Source organism: Galleria mellonella, unplaced genomic scaffold, assembly GCF_026898425.1.
Source record: "Galleria mellonella isolate WM207_F2 unplaced genomic scaffold, CSIRO_AGI_GalMel_v1 utg103, whole genome shotgun sequence".
Lineage (NCBI taxonomy): Eukaryota > Metazoa > Arthropoda > Insecta > Lepidoptera > Pyralidae > Galleria > Galleria mellonella.
In genome coordinates, this window is record NW_026441966.1 from 3,657,731 (window position 1) to 3,671,821 (window position 14,091).

General features: G+C 32.9%; 1 protein-coding gene and 1 long non-coding RNA gene across 2 annotated transcripts; one reads left to right on the forward strand and one right to left on the reverse strand.

Annotated features, from left to right (window-relative positions):
* Positions 1-568: 568 nt before the first annotated feature.
* On the reverse strand, positions 569-13,948 carry LOC113517289 (CD63 antigen). Its single transcript, XM_026901934.3, has 6 exons — positions 13,800-13,948; positions 13,514-13,625; positions 9,795-9,986; positions 2,779-2,949; positions 2,114-2,338; positions 569-1,281 (listed from the first exon to the last, which is right to left on the reverse strand). The coding sequence occupies exons 2-6, from the start codon at positions 13,577-13,579 to the stop codon at positions 1,216-1,218; spliced, it is 720 nt and encodes a 239-aa protein (XP_026757735.1). The 5' UTR covers positions 13,580-13,625; positions 13,800-13,948; the 3' UTR covers positions 569-1,215.
* On the forward strand, positions 7,185-9,941 carry LOC128201844 (uncharacterized). The gene is made up of 2 exons (XR_008253461.1): positions 7,185-7,995; positions 9,410-9,941. It is a non-coding gene; the product is annotated as an uncharacterized LOC128201844 (long non-coding RNA).
* Positions 13,949-14,091: the final 143 nt, after the last annotated feature.

The window sequence follows — 14,091 nt, forward strand, 5'->3', positions numbered from 1 at the left end:
ACGACTATTTAATGTTAACGAATTGTTTAATGGTAAATAAAGTATTAAATTCACTTGGTATATCGACTTAGATGCAGTAGCCTAAGCAACGAGAAGACGAGTACACCCCTGGCAACAGGATGAGATGAATAGGAATTTCATCATGAAATATTTCCTATTAAGACCTGATATATTGTGGTCTATTCTGTGGCGCCACATCTCTAAATCATCTCTTAGCTAATATTTTAATTTGATAATTTCTCGAAATTGTTGTTTCATGGACCATCATAAAAAAAAAAATATAATAATTTTGACCTAAATCTATTAAAAATTTAAATCCTATTAGTCCTTTTGATATCAAATTTTAATTTTGAAGACGGAGTCTAAAAAAATGGCACTTTAGAATCAGCACTATTTTTGAACTTTTTCACTTCTGTATTATTAAAATTTTATGTAGGAATCTGCATACGAGTTCATTCAAAGTTTAGCTCTCTAATCCAAAGTGGTTCATTTAATATAATTAATTGACACGAAAAATAATAGATATCTATTGAAAACCACCCTGTATTATTGTTAATTAAAAAACGAATGCTAGATAATGTGAATTTTTATTATAAATAGTAGTATACATTTCTAGAAACACTATAAAACACTGATCTAAGTTTATAATATGAAAGAGATATAAAAGAAATATATTTGTAGAGATACAATAGTAATAAATAACGGTTGTAACACCGATAATATTTAACTTACATATTACTACAATGAAATATCCATTCAAACGGACTTTTGTTCGATTAATACAAAGATGTAGGTAACACAAAATTAATACAGATTGATTTTGGCATTTGGAAATAATCTATTTGGAAAATCAGTCTTACACTGAGCACTCGTGTTTTTCATGTGAAAAATGTCAAATACCGTGCACTGTGCTTGTTCACACCAATAATTATATCCACTAATTTTAATTTCCACACTGCTTTTGCTGGTGATGTAGGAAATATTTGATCAATGTATTCGAGGTATTAAAAAATAAGTTTAGAGAGATCTATTTTAAATAACGCACATAAAATAATCAGATAAAAGAACTAAAAAATAAATCTCCATTTGCAACAATAAGCTACATATACACATAGATTGAACTTATAAGTTTTACAAATCACATGTTTCAAAAATATAATTTTATCTTATAGACTAACTTCTACAGACATTGAGATTGGTTGCATTTGTTCCAAATTATACTGTTTCGTACTGGCTGCGGATCGAACGGGCGAGGCAACAAGCGAATATGACGCCCAGAAGCTGAAAAAAAAATAATTGACATATAGACTAACGTTGACTAGATTCGAACTCACGACCTTTGCGGGTAATAGTTTGTGTCGTATACTATTTTGATTACGTCATGGTCATTCTTTTATTTTATGCTATTTTTCTACAACTTAGAATGACAAACAAGCTAACTATTCACCTGAGGGAAAGTGGTAATCGTCGCCTATACACATGAGCAATACCTTTTTCTATTTACATTTTATTTATTTATTCATTTTAAATACTTGGTTGTTTTAAGAGGGACGCTGCTGCCCATTCCTCGACTATTAAGTTCCCTTAGTCTTGTCCTTGCGACACTCACGGGAAAGAAAGGGGGTGGCCTATTCTACGTGGCAACGACATATCTATATACATTTTCGTTATACACGATTTATATTTATTGCTGGACATGATTCGGTTCCTGACCGCAGCTGGTATAACCTGATTGAAATGTCGAGGTAGCTCTAGGTCGTGATAATTACCTAAATGGTCGCATTAAATACTCTTACACTACAAGAAAAATCTAATTTGAAGACATATATTGTACATAGGATATTAAAAAAAAAAAAATAGGATCTTAATAAGAGCAAGTGAAGCTAAACAATTATTTTTAGAATTTTTGTCTGGTCTATGTTTGTTCCAGCATCAAACAAAAATTACTGGAGCAGATTGGATGCGGTTCTCGCAGTTCTTGAGCGTCCAATTTAAAAACTGGTGTGTAACTCTTGATGAATCATCAAGAAGTTGAAAGGTTGCCTACTTCCAAAATTTACGTGTAGGAAGTTGTGGGCAAAAACTGGTGTAAACCAATAAATAATTTTCTTACCTGTACAATAGCTATGCCTATACCAACGCCGCCGAGGACCGCAGCTATTTCTTGCAAATGCGAGACAACTTCAGCGAGGCAACCTTTATTGTGCAGGGTAGGAGAGTTGATGCTACATTCGGCCGGGGTACCGTTAGTTATCACTTGGCCATCACAGCATGTGTTTGGTATCGGCAGCTTGTTGTTTTCCCAGTCATTCGGTCCATTGATGCCGCAGCATTTCAACTGGAAGTAAACATTTATGATTATGGCTAGTGGCCACTGTAGAAGTCGCATAATAAATAAAGAACACATATATTTGTGTTTATGAATGCATAATATAAGAATTGTTTTACATTGGGCAATTTATATAGATTTATGTATAGATTGAAAAAACATTTTTGAGAGAGAGAGAGAGGATGTATATGTGCATACCAGTTGTCTCTATTACTTATTAAAATGAATAATTAGTAAAATAAAAAATCTAAACAATTTTTCATTTCATTACTAGCAAATTATATGGTCGGGCCTAATATTAGTTTATATTAATTTACAGTAAGATCTTTTGAAATAGATCATAGATAGTTGAAATAAATGAACGCCAATCTCACTTTTACATAGGTTTATAGCACATGATGTGCTTCAAATATAACTTTTAAATTTTATATATGAAATTTAAGACATACGTCGGTCTGGATGATATCGAAGGTGCGCTGCACGTCGGGATTTGTCGGGTAGTCCTTGATTGTGTCGTTCAGGTGGCGCAAGATGCTGTTCTCCAAGTCCTTGTGCTTCACGTAGCCCGCGATGCCGACTCCCAGCTCGGCCAGGAAGATAATCAGCAAGAACACCGAGAACTGGAACACGATGGAAAAATGATTAAGTTTGAGAGTAGAATATTGTAATGGGGACACTAGTCACCATTACTAGTAATATAAACTTAGTAAAATATAGCCTATCAGGTCGACTTTAAGGCAGTCTACTTCGGAAAACATCGTGGTTAATTTCTAATTTTCATTTAGTGAATTCCCCACGATAGACTAACTGGCATGACTTCATCCTCACCTGATAATAAGTGCTCCGCTAGCATAGGCAGAGTTCCAATTTCATTTTCATGCATTAAAAAAAAACCTAGACTACGCCATTGGTATACGCTATAGCAATATATCGTCATAGTCGTAGAATAGTGACGGATCTTTGTATGTAATCTTCGTAAGATCCGTCAGTATTTTACGACTATGACGATATATACACCAACTTGGTTGAATCTTGTGAAATTCGTCACGATGCTATTATCATTCGCACCTATCATCCTCTCACTGGTGCCCTATCCTACCAGCGTGTACCGATAGCGCAAGCGGGATTACAAATCCACTATCGTCCATTAAAATACACTAATAATACAGGTCATGCTTGAGTATATTTTATCAGCTAAATTCAATAACAGGCGCCGAGAAAGCTTCTTATAAACGTATTTCCTTATTCTCCACTTATCGTACGTGGACAACAGTTACAAATTAAATGGACAGGAAGTGTCCATTTAGCGTCCGTGCAGCCGGCGCGTGTCAAAGGTCATAGCTTGTGACTTCACCACAACTTGAGTAATTGCCATTTCTGTTATGACACCAATTACTCTAATTCCAGAATTCCAGCGCTTCGAAATTGCTCCACGTATCTTTATATAGATTAAACAGTTTTAAAGATTTTTTCGACATTTATATAAATAAAAATCAATTGCAAAATGTATGTAAGCAAATATTTTTTTATTTAATTTAGATTGTCACAAACAAGTTGACGGTCCATCTGATGGAAAGTGGTAGCTGTAGCCTATACAAACATGAATAGTACCATGGACATAACAGGGTATACTGTGTCGCCCATAACACCCCTCATGCGCTGCCATTTCTGAGAACTAACTTTTATTTACCATTCTTTATTTATATATAATACATTCTTTATTTATATACTTTTTTTTTATTTTGTAATTTCGCCTGCGCTGTTGGTATGTACTCGTATACACTGGTGGAGCCCCAGTAAGAGATGATCGGTGAGGATGTAAGCAGGTCAGTTGGCTCACTGTGACGTATTCCACAAAAATTAACCAGGAAAGTATTTGGATAGACAGATGGGGCTATTGGTTCTCATCAAACCAACAAACAATCCTTTTACCCTCTGGCATACATGTAATACATATTCGGTTGAAAAAGGAACTTCGTTTACCCGAATGAATCTATATATCCCGGGCATGTAAACGGAATCGCGGGGAAAAACTAGTGATATTATATTTAAAAGAAAATCAGGCCCTGGATGTTTATTATTGTGACCGAAACAGAAGTACAAAAATTGTTGGGACGTGATTTTCTCGCATACCGAGTGTTTATATTCACCACTATGTTTTCGATTGTTCTAAATATAAGAGCTAATTTTAGTGTGGGTCGATATCCCCATGACATAAATGGATGGCCCAATTGGGTCGAGATCTTTATAGCTGGCTACGGAGAAACAAGAGTTAATTAACTTGATGTTGTTGATATCTTTGATCATATAATTAACTAGATTACATAGAGTATCTCAATCCAAGGCTTTGCCGAAAACGTGTCAACTTTTTTATTTTTTACTAGCTGTATCCCGTAACTCCGGGTACGTGAATTAGTACATAACGTATTCTATGTACTAAGTTAGATTATTACCTATCTGTGTACTTATTTTCATTCAAATCCGTTCAGTAATATTTGCTTGAAAGAGTAACAAATATTCATTTATTTAAAGTTTATTGAACAATAAAATGTGATACAAAAAGCGGGCTTATTGATATAGATATTTTCTACTAGTCAATCTTTAGCATGTGTAGAGATACTTGATGGAAAAATGTTTTAGATGGTAATTACATATATATATAGATATTCATAAAACAGATAATTTTAAACTGTCGCATTGTTTACACATATTTTAAATACACAATCGAGACCACGTGACCACGACGTGGTGCAATCCACGTCGAAACGTCGGCAATAAAGAAGCAGGTACGTAGGAGCTATTTACCTGTAAAAGCTTTTACATCGCGTTAGCTCCCGATTATGCCATTAGCTGCCACACTTGGCAGGCGAATTGGCAACCGCAGCTAGTTTTTGGTGATGCTTCAAGAGGGACGTTGCTGTTTATACCTCGACCGTTAAGTTCCCTTAGTCGTTTACGACACCCACGGGAAAAAAGGAATGGTTCATTCTATGCCGGGACCACATGGCAATTTCTGTGTATATTAATATATTTGTTATTTATACATTTACTTATGTATCTACGTTAATTGTAGTATGTACGTATATCAATAAATAACAGTACGGCATTCGAGTATTCTAACACTTCTCTAAGATTGACTAGGAGGGATTAAGTCCGTTTTGTACAGATATTTTGTAACAAAGAATAAATAAATAAAAATACCTAAGACAATGGAAGAAAGTACGAGAAGCGCTATCACAGTACATTCTGCGATGTATATTTATATGAGATGATTAGGTGGCGATTACCACTTGCCATCAGACGGTAACATAAAAACATGTCTTTTGTATGAACTAACAAGCTACACAATCGATTTCTTTATACATCAACTTTGGGAACAATAAGTTACAAACAGGTAGTGACACTGTGATTAAACGCTGCTAGCGGTCAATGACGTCATCGTTTTATTTTTATCGCGGTAACTATACAACAAAGGAAACTCATTCTCTTGTTAAAATTCGCATATTGTTTTTGTCCTAGGCTCAAATATTTGTCTAAAGACTAGTTTTTACTGGTGACTTCATCCGTGTGACCGGGGTAAATAGTAATCTATGGGGGGGAAAGGGATTGTTAGTAAAATGATCTAGTTGACCCATTGTCAGCAATACATCCTATCACCGATTCGTCGTCATTGTAAATAATGCGAACTATCAGTCCACGTGGCCCTCTTGGAAATCATCGTGCTGAATTCCAGGTGTACGATGGGCTGATCTGCCTTTTCATCCTCGCCTACCATCCCTCACTGTTGCCACGCCAGCGCATACCTTTAGCGCAGGTGGAGTTACAATCATATTATTATCTATTAAAAAAAAAAAATAGTCTATGGGAGGAAAGAGATTTTCAGTAATAGGGTCTAACGGGCTCATTCGTAGCATACAGTGTATACAAAATTTCATATTCAGTTAAGCCGTTAAAACGCCAGGGCTAAGAGGTGACAAACAAACTCACTTTCACATTTATAATACACTAGCGACCGCCCCCGGCTTCACACGAGTGCAATGCTGATACTAAATATACCTACCTACTACAGAATGTTTATCTATAATATTATGCATGTATTATACTTATAAACCTTCCTCTTGAATCACTCTATCTATTAAAAAACCGCTTCAAAATCTGTTGCGTAGTTTTAAAGCTCATAGGGACGGACAGACAGCGACAGCGACTTTGTTTTATACTATATAGTGATATTAGTAAGGATACAAGACACGTCATATTAGATACAGTCAGTATTTGTACATACATTTATAGCTGAAGTGTTCTTGGAAATAATCGACATATTGACAAACAATATGACGTCCAATCTGTAGTCAAATACGCAGCTCGACGCTTAGGCAAATGTGTCCTTCAAACAACGTCCCTCTTACAACATCAGTAGAGCCTAATATCAGTTGGCAATTCGTCTGCCAAGCATGGCCATTACTGGCAAAACTCCTCCTTATGGGGGGGGGGGGGGGGTCTATTTTCAACAGTGGACAATTAACGGCTGATGTAATAATGATGAAATAAAAAAAGATACATTCGAATTGAGAACCACCTTTTTTTTAAAATTGGTTGAAAATTAAATATTAACCCTTTTAGTGCCATTGATTTTTACTCATATCTACTTAAAAATGCCAAAGAAATCTTTGTCGTGTTGATGTCATTTACCCTTATCTCTAAAAAAAAAAAAAACTATCTCCTCCAAAAATTATCCAATTTTAATATTTTTTTTACAGCAAGCTAAACAGCGACTAATTTCACGAGCGCTATGATGCTCGTGGCACTTTTAGTTGCAATGCGCACGAGCGTGATAGCCCTCGTCGGCACTCACAGGGTTAAGAGAAACAAAATGGCTTTTTTGTATTTAGGTATACATATAGTTAAGTCAGGGTATAATTGATATTACTATCAATTTCGAATTATGTTTATTTGAGAGACTTTATATGTAACCTTTTGATCCTATCGATTACTATAATAAAAACAGTTATTCTTTTGGCTATTACCTACCCAAAATGAGAAAGGAGGTTCTAAATTTAAACATGTGAAGTTTTTGTTTCTTTTTTTTTGGAGCAAAATGTATCTGTTTGGATATTTAAAAACTTATCACCATATCAGCCATTAACTGTTCACTGTTGAACATAGATTTCCATTATATAGGGGGTTTTACCGGCAGTCAACACGCTTGGCAACCGCAGTAAAGCTTTTAGTGATATTTTAATAGGGACGCTGCTGCCCATCCCTCGACTATTAAGTTCCTTTTGTCGCCTCTTATGACAACCATGGAAAGAAAGGGGTGGTCCATCCTATGCCGGAACAACACGACAAATTGGATATTTAGATATTATATAACTTTTTTGTTTTCTTTTCATTATCTGTATGTTTATAAGAGATGGCTGTTTGCTTTAAAATTGCTCCGATTATAACGGATTTTGTTTAAAAAAAAAAACCTCAATCTTGGTAAAACCAGTTCTTGATTGATTGATTTCAAAACTGTGAAAGTAGTGTTTATCCTTACTATTATTATAAATGTGAAAGTTTGTTTTTACTTTGTGACGTCATAACTTCTTAACTAATCACTATAAAAGTTGGTATAAAGGTATATATATATGAGATGGAGAGGGACATGTTACTTTTTAACCTAGTAGGTAAGTAAACATATTCCGGTCACGCGGTCCAAACCGCGGTTAAAAGTTAGATATATAAAAAACCAAATGAAATAGATAATTTATGAATGACACGAACGTCTATTTAATATTATAATGCACGCAATCAGGTTACAAGCACTGTAGAAATAGATGTCGCAAAGTATATGAACTCGTGATAACGGGTGAAAACACGTTATCTAGAACATAACAAATATGGTTTTGTATTAGTTAAGTAGTTTGTGCTCGTCAGAGATATCGATGTTTGGTCACCTGTTTGTTATTGTAGTTTCGACACGCCAATTTGAATTTTATGGACAGTATTATTGTAGTGGAAATGTGCTTATTATTTTCTGTTCAAATACGAGTTTACGTTGAACAAGTATTACGTATTGGGGAAGGGGTTTTTAGGAGCAGGGACTAGCGGCCCCACTGCCAGCAATATGCCATTACATAAGTCGACCTCCACGCGGTCTCTTCTGGAAACCATCGTGGTTAATTCTTGGTCAATTTTTCATTCGCAAATCATTCAAAAGTTACATTTAAACATGTCCCTAATAGCCATGTAATCGTTCGGGAAATGATAAAGAAATTGGACTTGGACAGCTGGTTTTTCCTTACACTGTGGTCATTAGTCATCCTTCATTAAGGAGGTAGGGAGCAAAAAACGTTGCCGGGTCAAATAGTTTATAATAATAAATGTCATTACTTTACGCAGTGAACACATAAATACATATTATATTAAATGCAATATACACGGGACAGTTTGCAAGGTCATTATACATGATTGATAAGTAAGTGCTGACAATTTAAATAACTACTCTGTTTATAATAAATGCTGCATTGCTCTTTGAATATATCTAACTTTCTTAATTCGTATGCATTTCTTTTGTATGTTACGCGACATCTTTTATTAGAATAATTCATATTGCAAATCATAGGGTTGACCCCCGTGATGATTTCGTAACGTTTTTCTTTGCATTGTAAAATTCTGTTAGCTTTTGAAAAATTTTTTTTATAGCGACAAGATTCTACGTTCTAAATTCAAGGTATTTTATATAAAAATTAATTATTTCTATTTTTAAGTTTTTTTTCTCATGGGCGTCCACTTCCTTAAGGTATAGGTAGGTAGAAATCCCTTTTATGGGAACAGTCCATAATTGTACTCATTCCTTTCTTAATTCCTTTCAAGCTGACGGCCCACCTGATGGAAAATGGTAACCGTCGCCTATAGATATGAGCAGTACCATGGACATAACAGAGTATACTGTTTCGAAGTGTTACAAACTAAAATTTCAGCCCCATTCCATGGTATAGATATACATATTAGCATTATAATAAATTTTAATTAGGAATAAGGTTTTTTTTTTTAATTTGATTATTACACTAAGCTATGAAAATAAAATTTTCATTTTAGGGATTTCGAGAATGATGCCAAAAAATCAACTCGATTGGGATACATAACTACCATATATTGTCGCAATTTGGGCGACACTAGGCTCCAAGCAGTCGTCTATTAATGTTTAAACGTGAAATACGTGTCGCAAAAAGTGCGTAGATGAAATGGCAGTCAGAGTTGATGGCTGCTAATATAGAAGGTCGTAGAACTTCTTCGAGTGTTGGCAGTGGCACACATACATTAGTACCATTAGGCAGAGGAATTAAACAAAATAATTGTAATCAAATAACCAATAATATGGAATTCCGCAAAATTACAATTTTTATAAAGATTGTAGTCGATTTTTTCTCGTTAAAACATATATGGAATATATACTATACTAGTATATTATACTTGTACTTACCGTGATGATCATGCAATGATTCTCCTTGACGGCACCGCAGCACCCGAAGAAGGCAACCACAAAGACAATGATGCCCACTATTATCATCACAACAGGCGCCGAGGTGTAAAAGTTCTCATCTGTCAGGTCGATGTACGGTGAGGAATTCACTTCCGCCTTGATGCCCACTATGAGAATGATCAAGCCAGTGATCTGGAAGAAAAGTGGATTTCATTGGCGTATTTAGGATTATTTTCTAGGAAGGGGGAAAATTATTAATAATTAACATCTAATATGTTAAACCAATTTCAATTTACAAAGAGATATTTAATTTTTTTTTAACTACCTACTTATATATAATTTAAATAAAAAGCCGGTCAGCTGCGGATTAAACTCACATGCCGAGGATTTCGTAAATAAATATATAAATATGAGAAATAATTATCTTTATTTTGCATTTCTCATACGAACTAGACCCAGATTATTAAATAAGTTTGTTTTTTGATAATTATTAAAAAACTGTGCTAGTTAAAAACATTGTTTTATTTTTCCTGTAATATTAACATATACCTTTATAAAATATAATTATTTAACTTTATAAACTATAAAATTAACGTTATCAATCATAACTACAAAACTACGCAGTATAAAAGTAAATAAAAATCAATTTTAAAATGTACATATGAAGCCCATTCATATAATAATCCACTTGGACAATTAGCTTTATTTTGAAATTTTCTGTTTCACTGCCCCCCCCCCCCCCCCACCCCCTCGGACCCTTTAGCAAAGATATTAATTTTTTTACAATTATAGTCGCGTTCTTATATAAGGGTTCCTTTGCTCCTTTTTAGTATAGAACCCTAAAAACCGAACTTTTATTACATTAATAATAATTAAGACTAACTTCTGCAAATTCACACGAAGTCACGGACTCCGTACGTGTTAATTTTGATTTCTCGACAAAAATATTCAAATCGATAATTTACATAGTTTCATCTTTTTTTTTATACCACTGAGATGGCAAAAAAGCATACGGACCACTTGATGGTAAGCGATTACCGTAGTTTATGAACACCTGTAATAACTACGGGCATTGTGTGTGCGTTGCCGACCCTGAAGAAACCTCTTAACCCTCTTTTTTTAAGAACCTCATTCCATAACCTGAGTGTTCGTGGGAGGAAACATGTGAAGACAAACCCAAGAAATAGTGTTCTAGATAGTGTATCAATGTTAAATATTAGAACACTTAATTTTATGTTCAATCTTCTATAATATAACTAATAGCATTCAATTTGGTATATACAATAAGCTTACAAACAGAAAGTCAGACAAAAACTGTAAAACATATTCTATTGACTAGTATTATTCTTATTATGGCTCTAACTGATATAAAAATCACCTATGCCCTTCTTCATCGCAATTACAAAATAATTATTTTAAAAGGCTCAACTAATATACTAATCTAATGCCAAGATGTAATAAAAACTAAATACAACCAAATTCAGAACTTAATTCTTTTAAAGTCAGTTTAATAATGAGTTTATTTTATTGTTGCTCCCTTGAGCAATCAATGCACAATTCAAAATTCAAAAATCATTTATTCATGTAGGACATTTTAGCCGCTTATGAACGTCAAATTTTTACATTATAATTTTATATTTACCCTACCGTCCAGTTTATATAGATCCAATTGAGAAGAACTGGCAAGAAACTCAATTGAATTTTTTTTTTAAAGCCAGTTTATTTACAATGTATATTTATATAGGTGTCTATGTCTAACATTAAATGAAAATTCAGTGCATGAACAACTATTGCCATGCACACTCGTCATTCAAGTAATCGTTTAGTGAGTAATAGGCTTTGCTCAGTAAATATGATTTAACAGATGTTTTGAATTTATTTAAGGGTAATTCCAACATATCCTTTGGTATCTTATTGTAAATTTTTATATATATTCCCATAAAAGACCTATTAACTTTTTTAAACGATACTTGGGGACAGCAAGTTTGTTTTAAATCTAGTTAATTAATATATGAATATTGATTTTTTTGAAATAAGTCAAGATTTTTATGAACATATAGAATATTTGAATATATAAATTGAGAAGCAACGGTGAGAATATTTGCCTCTTTGAATTTCTCTCTTAATGAGTCACGACTCTTCATACAGTAGATCAAACACGTTTTTGTAATATGAATATATTCTTAATATCTGCCGCTTTTCCCCATAGTAATATTCCATAAAAGAGTAAACTATGAAAATAACTAAAATACTATAGCAGTATCAGTATCAGTGTACTGTTAAACGCACGGCAAAAGCTGCTGAACTTAGTTTCGCTGCAAGGCTTTGAATTTGTGCACCCCATTGTGTTTTATTATCTAGTGTGATTCCTAGAAAGACAGTAGATTCTATAAATTCGAGAGATTCGTCATTTAATTTAATATTGCAATTAGTATTAAAACTTTTAGATAGAGAGAAATTAACACATTTTGTTTTTTTAGCAATCATGGCACAGTCAATTGTCTTGAAAAAATATTATTTGGTTGGAAGGACATAGGCTATTTTTTATCCTAGTAATCAAACCACACATTTATTTTTAAATAGTATAAAACAAAGGTATTGTCTATGTTTCAGTTTACTTCTTTTCTACTATGCAACAGGTTTTGGTAACTGTTTTATAATGTTTGTACAATTTATTACAATTAACTGCAATAGTTAATCACACCCCAAGCAAAGCTAGTGTTGGTTGCTAGCAAATTATATATGTATGCTAATTACATACATATAATTAAGAACTTATGGCATTTTTGATATCGCTAGTTAATTAATATATTAAAATGATTTTAATGAGGATAAAATTTATAGTTATATTAATTTTAAACCAGTTTATAGTTAGCACAAAACAGAATTCTTAACTCGTAAGTGTGAAGTGAATAAAAACACTTTAAAAAAATATAAAATTATTTAAATTCAAATTAAGAATATGTATCATTATCAATAAAAATATATCAGTACACATAAAATTTAAAATAGCAAAAACAAATTCAATGACAAATATAATGACACAAGATTTAAAAAACATTAATGACAAATATAAATAGATAAGTATGGGTATTACAAATACTTGTGTAAAATATTTGTATGAGTCATATTTAACTGTAACATGGTAATGATAAAGCATATGTGTAATATTCTAGATAGGTAATCTTTTATAGGTAGTTAGGTAGGAAATAGCCACATACCTACCCACAGATATTTTTTTTTTATTTCTTATCTTTTAAGTGTCCTAGTTGGGTTTATCTAAAAAATATTTCTAGATTTCTTTCTACTTATGCAGATGTCTACTATATTAAGAGTAAATATGATGATGGAGTTTAAGAGTATAAAATATTTTTTAATTATTTGTCATAATTAGAAACATAAAGTACAAGTAGGTACTTATGAAGTTCCTAATATGAGTCAAGCACTAGTAGCATGGCAACTGCTACAAAGCCAAACACTCAACAGGTTAAAGCTGTACAAATTATTTAAACAAATTCAAATTTAGAATTATGAAGTACCTACCTATAAATAAAGAATATTTTTTTATTTATGATATTTCTAATAAAGACTAATTTGATATTTAGCAGGTATTCTCTTTAGAAGTTGTGAAAATATGTATGTATGATTCACGGTTTTCAAATGTCGAGACAAGACTGTATACTACAGAGACATCAAAATAAATTGTGTATTGTGCTTACCGCAAATAGAAGGTTGAAAAGGAAAAGAAGATATTTTACACAAGACATTCCACCGCCCAGAGCCATTGTTAATATTTTTTCTCGTATTTAACCTAAATACAAATATTACGACCTGAAACAACAAATAAAATTTAGTTTCCTACTTTGTAAACTGCGTTGAATCGATTTGCGTTGCACAAACAGATGGGGAAAATGTTTCTAGAAATGGTGTAGATTTTAGTAGACAAAAAAAGAGTTATATATTAAATAAATTTTGCAAAATAATTATCTAGAATTCAAAACTTACCCAATAAACGTAAGTACACAAACAATAGGTTTCTCTACTTCCAAATGTTTATTTATTTAGTAATCACTCGATAAAAGCTAGCGCGCGTTCTGTTAGCACGAATCGAAAGTTAAGAATAAAAAAAATATATATAGTGTTGCCAGGACATAAAAGCTAAAAGTTACAATTTAGTTACATTATTTAATGTCGTCATTAACACCTAGCGTTGTACTTACAAAAACACTTGCTAACAAAAACTATATATGTATTACTACTGAAAAATATATATAAAAAGATTTTACATGTTTTAAGA